This window comes from Podarcis muralis, chromosome 3 (genome assembly GCF_964188315.1).
Source record: "Podarcis muralis chromosome 3, rPodMur119.hap1.1, whole genome shotgun sequence".
NCBI classification, from domain to species: Eukaryota; Metazoa; Chordata; class Lepidosauria; order Squamata; family Lacertidae; genus Podarcis; species Podarcis muralis.
Window position 1 is genome coordinate 64,383,638 of NC_135657.1, and position 14,581 is coordinate 64,398,218.

Here is a 14,581-nt window from a genome sequence, read left to right on the forward strand (position 1 = left end):
TGCCAGAGCGGTACCTATTTATCTACTTGCACCTGACATGCTTTCGAACTGCTAGGTTGGCAGGAGCACGGACCGAGCAATGGGAGCTCATCCCGTCACGGGGATTCGAACTGCCGACCTTCTGATTGGCAAGCCCTAGGCTCTGTGGTTTAACCCATAGCGCCACCTTTTGCTGTGTTAGCAGCACCGAAATGACCTCTCTGGAGCACAAGACTGGGCAGTGTGTTTTGAGATCCTGAGCTGCCCAGACTCCCCTCTTGGCCTTACTTGGTCCAAAGGAAAGCAGAGCAATACATTTGGCACCATCTGGGCTGCCGGAGTTGCTGGAAAGGGGCATACAAGGTGCCATGGGTGTAGCCAGGATTGATGTTGGGGAAATGCTTTCTGTTGGGGGGCAGAAGCTCAGTTAAGTATTTTTTATTGATTTACTGGATTTAGGGAGGGCAGCTCCCCCCCCCCCCCCGCCGGCTATGCCCATGCAAGGTGCCATCCAACCATCTTAGGGACTCCAGTCTGGATTTCCTTAGCCTTTTCTTCTCCCAAAGATGTCCCACAAAGCCACGAGTGAGGATTTTTCTTCGGGGTTTACTCCTGAAGCATTTCTCATGAATGATTATAGCTGCAAGCCAGTGGAGATTCAGGATTAGAGTTTTCATTCTCCTATATTATTATTATTATTATTATTATTATTATTATTATTATTATTATTAGATGGGTCACCTTCCCAGGTTGAACTTCCCTCTACAGCATGTGTAGTAACCACCTTCTTGACCATTTGATGGTCTATTGGTTTCATCCACTCACTAGGAAACACACAAAGCATGGGTAGATCCTTCAGGACCATGTATTTAGCCTCTTAAAATGGACTAGATACCCCAGCCCGGAGTAGCCGGGAAAACAAAACAGCTTCTTATGGCAGCTGCTTTAAACAGCTGGATGAGCCAAGCAGCAATCCAACAGGTGTAGTTTGTGTTAACTAGAAATGAAGAGATGGTTAAACTGCACCTGCTGATTTGCCATTCAGCTGCTAAAGCTATATAGAGCTTGGGGGGGGGGGGATGGAGAGGGGAAGAGAGAGAAGGCAGCTTAGCAGCCAAAATCTTTGTGACTAGTGCTTGGTACCATCTCAAGATGTTGCACACAGCTTACAATTTATTTAACCCATTATCCCAAGAGTGCTTCTAGTAGGGAAGGCAAGCTGTATACAGCTGCAATTCTGGGCACACATAAACGACCATGGACGTGCCTTACCGAGGAGTAAATGGGTCTTACACCTGAGTAAGGATTAGGTGGCGAAAACATAAACAACATACCATACACATCACCACCCCAGCGATCTCCAAGATGCACCTTTCCGGGAGACACACGAGTATCCCTTTTTCTCGCCAGAAAAGCGCTTGGTAGAACCGCGAAAACAAAGCAATCGGACGAATCAGGCAATTCAGCACGTTCTCTTTCTATTTCGTGCCTATGCAAAGCGAGCCTGGGATTCCCCCTTCTGCCGGTGCCTGTGACAAAAAAATAGAATAAAACGTGAGGAAACACACACATCTCTCTTCTCTCTCCCCCCCCCGCCTGTTCCTTTCCATTTCTCCTCCCAAACCCACGCGCGCACCCCGCTCCTCTCTCTGTCTGCAAAAGCAAGCTGCAAAAGAGCCCGAGAGGAGCGTGGCCGCAGCCGAGGTCGAGAGACCCAGGGCGGTTGTTTCCTCAGCCTCACGCAGCCGATGTCGAGCTGCCCTCTTCCGCCGGACTGCTTTCCCATGCTCGAGCAGCAGGAGGCGCTGGCGGGCCCCTCTCCGCTGGGCTATGGGCTCCCGGCCGAAAGGAGTCTCTCATTCCCTCTGCCGAAGCGCTGAGAACCGGAGGGTTGGACGCGCGCGCTCGGCTCCTCCCTTCGCCACTCGCCGATCGGCAAAGTAACTCTCGTGGACTAAGTGCAGCCGCCGACGCCAAGTGCAGGCGCGCCTGGCTGGGGATTGCCCCTGGAAGGCGGGGAGGGAGCGCTCCGGCGCAGACGCCGCCGAGAAGAAAGGCGACCCTGTTGCTGTTCCGGGCTCTCCGTCGTCCCCCCGCCCCCGTTTCATCCAGGCAACAGGAGGATCCGGACTGGCCAGGAAGACGAGCTTTCCTCGCGGCTTGGGGAGAGAGCGCCCGAGTTGAGTGCGAGACTCCTCGCAAAAGTTCTCCAAAGTCAGCATGGCCCCGCCGGTTGGAGCCGTCGGCTTGCTGGCGGCGCTCGCCTCCTTCGTCGCCCCCTCGGCTGCCCTGCTTGGAGTGGCCCGTGGGCAGTTCTCGGCAGGTAAGCGGCTACCTCGCGGGAAGGCGTCCCGCTGCTGCTTCTTCTTCGAGGGAGGAGGACCGCCTCTCGGAGGCTTCTCCCGCTCAGGCTTGTGTGTGTTTTGTGTGTACCTCTTTTTGACTCGCGTCGGGGCTTGGAGGGGGAAGAGAGAGACCGAGGAGGAGGAGGAGGACGAAGAGGTTGCGCTCCAGCAAGGTCCCACCGACCCCATGGCTTCTTTCTCTGGAGAGCCCGCTTGAGCGCAGCTTTCCAAAAGGAGAACGTGGACCAGTCCCCTTCCTCAGTGGGCGAGACCCTCTGGAGAAGAAGGAGCCCAGGAACGTTCCGCTTTGGAACGTTGGGACATGGTCTTATTTGCTTTTGGAACGTTTGGAATCGTTGTTCTTGCGCCCCCCGCCCCCCAGTAAAATATGGGGAAAGCCCCTCTTTTCCCGCTTCACGATGAGTGACAGACGACAGTAGGGGTGCCCTTTGTGCAAAATAAGCTCTAGTTTTGCACCTTCAAGGCAGGCCGGATGGGGTGGGGAGCTATTAAAACGAGAATTCCAAGCTGCACACTTCGAGCTTCTCACGCTAATCCTCGCCTCCCCCCTCGGCCTCTCTTCTGGTCAGTTTCCCAGGTAGCGTTTGCACAGCGTTGGCTGAGCTTCCATTGTGGAACCTTCTCTGCCCTTTCTCTTCTTTGTTAATAGAGAAAGAGAACGTGTTTTCCTTTCGCCTTCTGCGGACAGTTTTCTGCACAAGGATGGAACGAAAAGCAGCCACCTTCAGACGACTTTTACCTTTTTAAGTTTCTCCCAAATTGGGAGTCGGCTGCTACTTTCTGCCTAAGGTGGCAAGAAGCCAGTCGGTTTATGGGTGAAAAGTTCACCAGCCTCTGAATCGCGGCGGGGGGTGGGAGAGAGGGCAGGTATAGTTTCCCGGCTTATAACCGATTCACCTTGTTTCTGTTCTTTGCCCCCTCCCACCCCAGCAGACCCTTCCCCTTTCCAAGGAGAGGGAAAGCAGTCGTGAAAGAGTTAATGCATTACAGCTGCTCTCCGGGTTTCCGAAAGCAAACAAGCTGCGCCCAGCAGCGACAGGCCGAGCCCTCCTTTCTTCTGTTGACTTTTGTGTCGGGCTAACTTTTGGCAGCGGGGCCGATCCTGGCTGCCTAATCAGGCAGGCAGAGACTGTACCTGGCCGGAACTGCTGGGGACGCGCAGACTCCACCGCCCGGACGTAAATAACTTTGTGTGTTGCAAGCGCCTTTTACGCTTTTTCTAGCCGAGGCTTTGTTTCTGGAAAGGTGGTGATTAAGGGCCCTAGGAAGTCATCTGAAGGTTTTTGCAGAACTGGAAAAAAAGCAAGTTGACAGCAACAAAGCGAAATGCAGAAAGTCCCAACAAACCTGCTTGCCCAGTTCAAAGGACGCGCAGACACATCCGAGAGGAAGGGCTGCCTTTAACCATTTCCTTCGGCTTCCAGGGAGAAAGCTACTGTTCAGCCTGTAGCGAAAGCGATGCGCATAGCTCCCCAGTTAGAATCAGTTTTATTGTCTACATTTCTTTGGACCCTTTTGGTTGTCAGCAGCAATGTTTGATCTGCATGCAGGCAAGCAGGATGTCCTAATCCATTTGTGCTGTGTGCATTGTTAGCTTTAGAGAGGAGCAGCAACTTTAAGGGTGCAATACTTTGTACACATTTATGTGGAAATAAATCCATGGGATTACTTCTGACTGGGTTGTGCTGTAAAAGACTGGTCTTGAAAGGGATATATTTTATGCAAAAAGCTATTATAAGCTCAGCTTTCAAAGGCAGTCTTATTTTTTCTGCTCTCCCTCCTCTATTTTGGCAGGACTTTTTGTAAATTGATTGAATGTTTTGGGTTGGAAGACTTCCGGGATTAGAACTGTCCCTATTTGTCCAAGTTGGAAGTCTATTTTTATTGTAGGTGATACATTTCACAAATGCAAATGAAAAGTGTGGGTGTTTGATACACAACTTGTCCATGTTTTCAGAGCATCTGATCTGTCTTCCTTAGAAATCAAAACTTTTCTGCTTCTTGTGCCCTTGGGCATGGAAAGCAAAAGAAGTGGGGCTGGGTTTCACATCTGTTTACATGTTGCACACGCCTCCTACACAAAAGCACTTTGTCTTTATGCCTGTGTCTTGCCATAGCAAGTTCAAATGTGTGGTTTGGTTGTCACAATCTGACTCCTGATGCTGTTAAATCTGTGGTCTCTCTGTGTGACTCTTGCTGCCAAAAACTTGCTTATGCTGCTTCATAGTAGTCTCTTCTCCCCTCTCCCTGCTCCCCTCCCCAAGGGAGGAAGTAATAACTGTGTATTCAACACTTCTGGATTACTTCATGGCTTAAAATGTAGAGTAATCGCCTAAGGGTTGCATCAGTATCCTGGAATTTTACTAGGAAAGAAACTAAGATAAGGATTCTTATTCACAGATAAGTGGTGCAGGTATGAAACGCAGTCAGATGGTCTGTGAATTGTCTTGACGCATGATCACCACTTAGATATTTTGTCAGAAATGTTAAGCAATATATAAATTTCCAAAATAAATAAATGAACAAGTTATAGCCTAACAGTCTTAAAGTGGTGTGTTTAAGGTGCATTTAAGCTTCTCCTTCAACTTTGTGGTGATCAAGCTGGAGCACCTGTCCATCAGATACATGCTTGTGCTCTTAAGTTGAAAGGAAGCAGCCATCCGTTGGTTAATAGGAAACAGCCACAGACTGCATTTACTACATTTGTATTTCATCTTTCCCCGAGTTGTGTACATGGTTCCCTCCTCCCCATGTTATCCTCACAACAAACCTGACCTGTGAGGTAGGTCGTTGTGAGAGAGGGTGGCTGGCCAAGATCACTCAGTGTGTTTTGTGGTTTAGCTGGGATTTGAACCTCTCCCACATTACACCACATTCACAGCCATGGATAGCCCAAAAGCAGTTTCTTTTCAGTAATCTTATTGAATCCTCAGTGATCCTCTATACTTCTGTGAATTTTCAGCTTGGCTAACACTTCCTTCAACATGCTGTGTTCAAGGGTCTGCTATAGAGAAATCCTGGGCATAGCAAAGTATGGTTTCTTTCCTGAAATAAAGGACAATAATAGCTTTTATTTATTTATAAAGTGATTTATATACCACTTTTCACATATGCAGAGAAGAAATATTATGATACTTTATTAATACTACGTAATACTATTGCACACATTTGTCACCCAACTTTTACATCATAATTGGTTTCCGTATCTCCTTTTGCCTGATTATATAAAGTTCATTGTAATTCCTGTCTACTGTTCTGTGTTAAAATTATCAGATACAGTGTAAATGCTGACTGTCTTGATCACCATTTAATTAACATCTTTAATAATCTTAGCCTACTAGCTGTGACTTCACTATCTCATTGATGTGCATCACCAGCATGTTAATTGAAATTTTTATTGTAGTCTCTAGTTTATTTCTTGAATCAGTTGTCAGTGTGGCTCGATGTACGTTAAGCTCGTGTTGATTTTTACAGTGGATTATGCAGAGCACTGTGTTGATATCCGACCTAAATATGGTCCACAAATCTCTCTGAAAATGGCTCTCTGCCCAAGTGGCTTTCTGATAACTTCCGTCGAGTGTTTAGAATGAAAAGCCTTCGATAGATGGGGTGAAGGGGTAGAAGAGCAGGACATTGGATATATTAAGCCTGGAGAAGAGAAGACTGAGAGGAGATATGATAGCCATCTTCAAATATCTGAAGGGCTGTCACATGGAAGATGGAGCAAGCTTGTTTTCTGCTTCTCCAGAGGGCAGCACCCAACCCAAAGGGTCCAAATTACAAGAAATGAAATTCTGACTAAACAGTAGGAAGAACTTTCTTATGATAAGAGCATTCCGGTAGTGGAATGGACTCCCTTGGAAGGTGGTGGACTTGCCTTCATTGGAGGTTTTTAAGCAAAGGGTTGGAGGGTCATCTATTGGATTCTTTAGCTGTGATTCCTGCATTGCAGGGGGTTGGACTAGATGACCCTTGGAGTCTCTTTCAACTCCGCAATTCTGATTCTATGTTAAATAAGTTACTGGCAGGTTTGGGGGCTGAAGGCTGATGATAGTGCCTCATTCTGTGGAGGAGTGGGGGGGGGGGGAGTAGCGCAAGGTCGTAAGTAAGTGGGCATGACTCTTCTTTTACTTGGATCTGATAGATCTGGGTTTAAATCCCCACCCAGCTGTTGAGTCAGCCACTGTCTCTTAGCCTAACCCTTCCTCACGGGGCTGTTCTAAGGATTAAATGTGGAAGGGGAGAACCATGTAGGCTGCCTGGTGAAACATGGGATCAGGGGTGCCAACTTGGATAACATATTTTTTTGGGGGGTGGGCAGGTGAGCCCCCCATCCTGCATAATTGATCACATGACACAGAGCATTCACACCACTTTGTGGGGAGATCCAGCCCCCTCAAATGTTTTTTGGGGACTTGGTTCCTGTGCATGGGATATAAATAAATATATTACCAGTCTTTCATATACAGTGGAGTCATTACTAAGAGCTTCCTTTATACTTTGTGAGAATATAGAGAAATCTGCTGAGCAATTCTTTGCCTGTTTGGGGAGTGTGCCTCTATCACTTGATGCCATTTCTTTCAGGGTATTTTCCTCATCCTGCCAACTTTCTGCGCAGAGGTGACTATCACCCAGCTCTTGAGCTAATGTTATGTATGATGTTCACTTTCTTTGCTGTGTTAGCAAGTGGTCCACAATATGTGTATGTTCCAAGGAGCCAATGGGAGTCAGAGGGCAGGCAGGAGTTAATAAGTGCCTCCTTGTTATGAGTGAAAGGTGAACACTGCTTCTCTGTAACATACCTCTCTTTTTTATGATTATTACATTTGGCTGCAACACTCCAGAGACAGGAATTCTCCAGAGGATATTCTTGGGTATTTCAAATCAGAGACAGTGAAAGGAACATCCACAAAGTAATGTTGTCCAGATAATAAATTGTGCTGTTTTCAACTGTTAAAACATTGTGCAATTAGTCACAGTAGCAGAGAACTTGCAAAGGAATAATTCTATAATTTGTACAATTTCTTACCAGCTGTGTAATAGAACACTCTCCACTGTACCAATAATGAATAATGATGTACGGTATTATTTTGATATCAAGGGTATCTTGCAGTGTTTTCAAAAGTCAGCAAATCCTAAAGCTAACCAGACACAAATGGGGCTTGTGGAATTTTGACAACTATACCGAAAATTGATTTATGGTTTTTTAAAACGTTTCTGGGAAAAGTGAGTGTAAGTTGAAACAATATGATCCAGCTAAGGAGGCTCAAAGCCTTATGTTTTAGAGACAAGTGCAAATTTCTAAAGCAAGAAAATTTGGTTTTGCTTCATATATGCTTCCAAAAACACAAAACTTCTGCAAATTGACATCAGTGCTGATTTTGTAAGCTTGAGTAACATAAAGAATGATGTTTCTTTGATTGAAACTCAGTAGCAGGGGCAGGACGTACTAACATTATTGTTTATCCCTGGGTCACAACACCTTTAAATCAGGCAGGTAAAGGGACCCCTGACTGTTAAGTCCAGACACGGACGACTCTGGGGTTGCGGCGCTCATTTTCTGGGTCATGTGGCCAGCATGACAAAGCCGCTTCAGGTGAACTAGAGCAGCCATTTACCTTCCCGCCAGAGCGATACCTATTTATCTACTTGCACTTTGACATGCTTTCGAACTGCTAGGTTGGCGGGAACACGGACCGAGCAATGGAAGCTCACCCCATCGCAGGGATTTGAACCGCCAACCTTCTGATTGGCAAGCCCTAGGCTCTATGGTTTAACCCACAGCACCACCCGCGTCCCTTAAATCAGGAAATAAAGAGTTAAGTGCCACTTCTCACAACTATGGCGGAAACAGGCTTATGGCTTAATGGTCATTATTGTTGAATTAACTTGTCTCAACTGAAGGGTGCTGCATTCAGCTAATGAGCCTTCTTCACAGCTTATCTTTTGTATAAGTATTTCACAACAGCTGAGAACACAGATAACGAAAATGTAAATATAAGATATGGTGTTGAAAACTGGTGGCCCAAACTAGTTAAGATAACCAGTGTTCTCTACAAAATGCAGTGTTTGGGTCCTAAACAGAAGGAAGTTTTCACCAGGATACTCCTGAATCTTCCTCCTAGCTCCCCCCCCCCCCCAAAAAAAAATTCCTCACCAAAAGTACCTCTGGAGACCTGAGCATCTCTTCTGAACAGTGTGGGTTGGGTCATTGGAGAGATGCTGAGGAGGGGGAAAATGGCCCAACATTTATTTAGTCACATTTTTTTGCCTACTTTTTGAGGAACTACCTCCAAAAAGCTGTTTACAGCCCACAATAAAAAACTAACAATAAACCAGTGTAGAAAGTGAAAACAGAAATAGAATACAGTGGTACCTCAGTTCTTGAATGTAATCCGTTGCGGAAGACCGTTCCGAAACGTTCGAAAACCAAGGCGCAAAGGGCTGTCTGCAAATCCAATTGAGAAAATCGAAAAAGGCGCAGTGGAAGCCGTTCGATTTCCGAAGTGCATTTGAAAACGGAAGCATTTACTTTCGACGTTCGGGTTCCGAAATGTTCATCAATGGAGACGTTTGAGAACCGAGGTACCACTGTATTAAATATAATAGGGATCATTAATGTGTTTTAAAAACCAACAAAGATTAACCCCAGGAGAAATGAAGGAGTAATTTGGAGAGCTTTGGGAGAAAATAATGGTTTTCAGCAAACACCAAAAACATAACAATGTTGCACCTTGTTTTACTTCTAAGGGAAGAGAATTCTGGGTAATTGGGAGCAGGGCACTAAAAGCAGAGGCTCAAGTCACAGCTTGTTTTGCCTTGTGGCACTATCAACAGATCTTCATCCATAGCTAAGTGACCAGGGTGGTGTGTATGGAAAGAGGTGGCTTGTAAATCTAACAAGTACAACCATACTGGCTTTCTGGATTACTTCTGCTATGGGCTAGCTATTTAAATCAAGTAGGTAAATAAATATAGGAAATGCAAAATATCACTTAGAGAACGATCTGAAATACTTTCCTTAAAGCTTGAATTTGTTTTATTCTGGATTGTTTGATTTGATGTTTAAAGTGTTGCAAATCACTTTTTTCTTTAAAATAGAAAGCAATATAAAAATGAAATTAATAATAATAATAATAATAATAATAATAATAATAATAATATGATTGAGGGGGAAATCACAACTGGACATTCCATTGTGGTGACTGCAATTTAGTTTTTAGGAAATATTTGATGATTCACTCATATCTGAATTTCTAACACTGCTTTTAAGCGGTGTATTTAATGTATTCCAGTGAAAGAGTTAATTTTTAAAATTGCATTTTATTTTTATTTTTTAAAACCCAAGGCAGGTTTTTTTGTCCTTACTTAACCACTCGACTTGAAGAGAGTGTTTGGATACTTGTGTGTATTGTTTCTGAAATTAATTTGAATTATATAAAGCCATGTCACTTCAAGAGTCAAGCATTTCATGGAGTTGCTCCTTGACCATGCATTGCAATTAATGGCCATACACATTTTTCAAAAAATGTTGATGGTATTCCTTAAAAGAAGTAATTTATCAGAAGCTGTTGGAAGACATTATAATTGGAACCACACTTCTCTGTCCTCAATTTGCGTCTATTGACCCATTGGATCACAACAGCACATATAGATTGTGCTGGGTTCAGTTGATTTTTGTTGCCATTATAAAATAAATGCCTTGGTGTACATGCAGTATTTTTAAACAGTTAAGAAACTATCCAAACAAAGGCAAAATTGTGACTCAGCGATGGATTTTGCTATGGAAACAGCCACTGAAGTACATTTGCTGAGCAAACAAAATAACTGTTTCCTTAATTGAATGGTGCTTAACATCATTAAGAAAAATATGCACCTTGGAACATGTTTGGAAATTTCTTAGACAGTGATTTTCAGCATAATCTGTATACACTAGCTAATGGTGGCTGATAGAGAAGATAGGAGTTTAGGATTTAGGAGACGCAGGTCCAAATATCAACTCTGCCATGAAGCTCCCTAGGTGGCTTGGGCTAGTCAATATCTCTTAGCAGGGGGCCAGTCCACTGTCCCTCAGACCTTGTGGGGGGCCGGACTATATTTTGAAAAAAATATATGGATGAATTCCTATCCCCCACAAATAACCCAGAGATGCATTTTAAATAAAAGCACACATTCTACTCATGTAAAAACACCAGGCAGGCCCCACAAATAACCCAGAGATGCATTTTAAATAAAAGGGCACATTCTACTCATGTAAAAACACGCTGATTGCCGGACCATCTGTGGGCTGGATTGAGAAGGCGATTGGGTCGCATCCGGCCCCCGGGCCTTAATTTGCCTACCCATGACTTAGCCTAACCTACGTCCAGGGATTATTGTGAGGATAAAATATGGGGGTGGGGGTGGGATAACCAGTTAGGCTACCTTGAGCTCCTTAAGGAAAAAAGCAGAATATAAATGAATTATCCATAATATTGCCCATGACTTTGTGCTCATTATTTTACCAAAAGCAACTTCAGGGCATCTCAGTGTTACATTTCTGTGTCTGTATCCAAGAGGTTTTTAAGTGTGTAGCTCAAATGTAACAGATTAAAAAATAATAGGGTGATTTACAACAAACGAAATACATCTTTATTAAAAACATGCAAAATAACCACAAACCTCATTTTTAAACAAAAAACAGAGATCTACAGTTGGTCAGAGCCCCTTTTTTTAGTGTACCTCACATTGGTCACTTTAGAATGTATGAAAATGCTCCCTCCCCAGGGAGCAGCAGCCTGGTTTCCTAGAAGAAGAATATGATCACATAAACATTCCCTTGTGTGTTGTCAGAGCTGTGACACAATGGCAGAGTAATTCATTCTTCAGCCATTCATGTGATACCTGGTTTCCAGTCCCATTGTGTTGAATCTCATTTGTAAGAGGAGAAAAGTGCGCTGAAAAAGGGATAGTGCTTCCTAAACTATCAGGACTAATTTGCTTCAAAATAATTTCTCCTGTGGGTGGCATCCAGTTTATGTCCACCTGCGGACAGAAGACATCCCTAGACTAGGAGAAAGGCAGTTTTGGAGGATTCTCTCATGCCCCCCAGTGTCTGTTGTGCCCCCAGATCTGCTCAGTAGAGTTAGGTTGCAGCCTTTCTCAACCTGTGGGTCCCCAGATGTTTTGGGACTACAACTCCCATCACCACTAGCTAGCAAGGCCAGAGCTCAGGGGTGATGGGAGTTGTAGTCCAACAACATCTGGGGACCCACAGTTTGAGAACCACTGAAGGGGATTTGAAGGATTATAGCTGGTAGGGGGAATTGCTGAAAATTCCCTGCTTTGATCTGCTGCCAGATGCTTTTTGCCTGTGGAGGAAAGCCAATTGGATACCATAAAGAGTCACAGTTGTTAAAATTTGTCCAGTCTGAATTCTGACCAGATTGTGAACAGGGTGGTTGGTGTGCCATTTTTATTTTATACATGTTGATAGGACTGAGGGGAAGGACATTGGTGTTGCTTGGAAGTCATTGGGTTGGGAGATGGGAATGTACACAACTCTACAATTGACAAACTATGTGCTTAAAAACCTTTAGCCTGAAATTTACAGGCTACACAGCAATCCTGTGGATTTGGAGGACTACCACATGTAATTTTTAATAGCATTCGTGGATCTTGGTTATACTTTCAGGTCATTAGATAGATGGCTTGTGCATGATAATGACATCCAGATGCTAACTATAAACATCTCATCCTTGACTTGCTTGAAAAAAGGAAGGTTAGCTTCATGCTCCAGCAAAATCTGTGTTTCATAGGCTGTAAGTAGGGTGGGGTGGGGAACGACTTCATCTCTCTCTCTCTCTCTCTCTCTCTCTCTCTCTCTCTCTCTCTCTCTTCCTTAGTTGTTTACCTCAGAACCAACTGTAAAGGTTTGAAATGGCTCCAGAAAATTAACTGACGTTAAACACGAATGCAGCATGTAAAAGATATTAATGCATCCCATGTAGTTTGTGAAGCAGTCTAAATGTGAGGAATATTGGCCTCAGTCCTCAAGACTGAGAAGCCCCTAAGCAATCAAGAATTCAAGAAGCTCTACAGGATAGCTTGTGTTTAATTAGCTGATACACTAGACAATCCCTGGAGGATACACTTAACATGAGGAGTAAGTTGGTAAATGTTTAGTCATTTCTTCCAGAAGAATGTATTCTGATTTGCTTTCGAGGTTTTATCAGAACGCTGGTGCCGATTTCATAATTGGTCCCTAATTTGTAGTTTTGATTTGAAAGCAGTCTCCCCGTGTTAACAAAATTATAGTAATAAAGAGATGACAAAACTGCTTTTGAGCTTTTTTTTTTTAAGAAGTATAACCCCTGCAAAATGTTTGAAGGTTTCCTCAGCCACTCACCACCCTGTCTGTTGCAACTTCGATACAAATTTAGCTACTTGAAAAGCAAGTCTGCTTATGTGAAACACCATGGTTTGATGGGCAAACTTTTTCAGCTGTGGGCCAGTCCACCGTCCCTCAGACCTTGGGGGGGGGCAGACTATATTTTGAAGAATAATAATGAACAAATTCCTATGCCCCACTAATACCCAGAGATGCATTTTAAATAAAAGCACACATTCTACTCATGTAAAAACATGCTGATTCCCAGACCATCCGTGGGCTGGAATGAGAAGGCGATTGGGCTGCATCCGGCCCCCGGGTCTTAGTTTGTCTACCCATGGGCTATACCTCTCTGTATCATTTTGTCAGTGCTATCAAATTGAGGTGCTGTATCTGTGTGTAGTTTGAATTTTGGGTGGGGTGTGAGGGAAGGCCTACTTTATTCTGTTGTGTGGTTATAATATGTAAGCCACCCTGAAAGAGTTTTTATTTGGAAAGACAGAATATAAATGTTTTTGTACTTGGGCATCTATGCCTGAGTTTAAGAAGAAAAGAAAAGTGCCACTCATGTGTTTATTTCTTCTGAAGAAAAAGCATTTGTGGAACTGGGAAGCCCTAACTATTCACAAACCTCAGTGTGCATATTTACACAACCATGAATCTCAAATGGAACACTCAAGCTTGCTTTTCACTCAGTCATGAAGGAGGAGAGGAAATGGTCACTTGCATAAATCCAGAGGCCACAGCCTTGAATTGTACTCAGAGGACTACAAGCAGCCATTGTTGCTGCCACAGAAGTGACTGGTGTAATGAATTTTTGATGCTCATTCCCACCCCAGGAGGGCAGTTGCTATATTCTGGGTTTCTGAATGACCACCATTAGATGTGAAGATGCCATTGCACATAAAAATATTTATAAAACAATAATGAAGAATCTTTAAAACAACTGAACTCTTTTATATAAAGCCACAATCCTAACATCAATACATATTGATGTTTTTAAGGCAGCAAAGCTTTCCTTTAACACGCATCTATACACGCTCTAAGTCTTTTAGATTGCTGCATGTTATACAGCTAGATGGACACTGAAAACAAAATAATTTTCAACTGAGTTTGGTCAGTGCTTTTTTTCTGGGGGGACGCAGGGGTACGTGTACCCCTAAGCATTTTGTGAATCTTTGTACTTATGTCCATTTACAGTGTTTATTTTTCCCTATTTGAACAGTAAAATGGTGCTTTTCTTGAGTCAAAATGAGAGTACCCCCTAAACATTTTTTAGGGGGGGGAACACTGAGTTTGGTGCTTTTATCATGCCTTTTAACAAATCTGAATCTTTTGCACTAGGGACAAAAAGAAGCAATTCATTCTGTTATGCAGGGATTCAGATTTCCTTCCCTCCAAAAAAATAAATAAAAATCAATGCACACAAGGGAAGAAACCAAAGATCTCTCTTGTGGCAGAGGGCAGAATACATGTGAACACACAACATTTGGATTCCAGATACTCAGTGGAGAGCTGGAAAGATTAGAAGTACTTGAAAAGCTGGGTAAACTTCTGTAAAAAAATGTAGTTTGATAAACACTCCACATGTAGGATAGAAGCTGCTTCTAACAACCTGGATTTTATTGTATTTGTGTATAGAGCAGACATTTTATATGTATAATACACAAACATCCCTACCCTGACCCAGGGATAATGGAAGCTTTTCCCAGGGCAAATGCTTCCCTTAGCAGATTTTTGTTGTTGTTCTTTTAAGAATATAATCTTATAATCTCAAAAGTGTCCAATAGCCATTTTCAGCATGATTTGGGTGCGTGGCCTTGCAGAATGTTGGCTGCCTTGCTTAATAAAATCTTTAATTTAGAGC

The 14,581-nt window shown here is 43.7% G+C and overlaps 1 protein-coding gene across 6 annotated transcripts in view; it reads left to right on the plus strand.

Moving 5' to 3' along the window:
- The first annotated feature begins 1,948 nt into the window (after positions 1-1,948).
- PTPRK (protein tyrosine phosphatase receptor type K) overlaps positions 1,949-14,581 on the plus strand; it is a 326,009-nt gene continuing 313,376 nt past the window's right edge. For 2 of the 6 annotated variants that reach the window (XM_028723365.2, XM_077926014.1), the window contains exon 1: positions 1,949-2,302. In XM_028723365.2, the coding sequence (XP_028579198.2) occupies positions 2,200-2,302 (103 nt within the window). In that variant the 5' untranslated portion in view covers positions 1,949-2,199. The remainder of the gene's footprint in view (positions 2,303-14,581) is intronic. The other 4 variants (XM_028723369.2, XM_028723370.2, XM_028723373.2 and 1 more) reach the window with 3 other exon arrangements.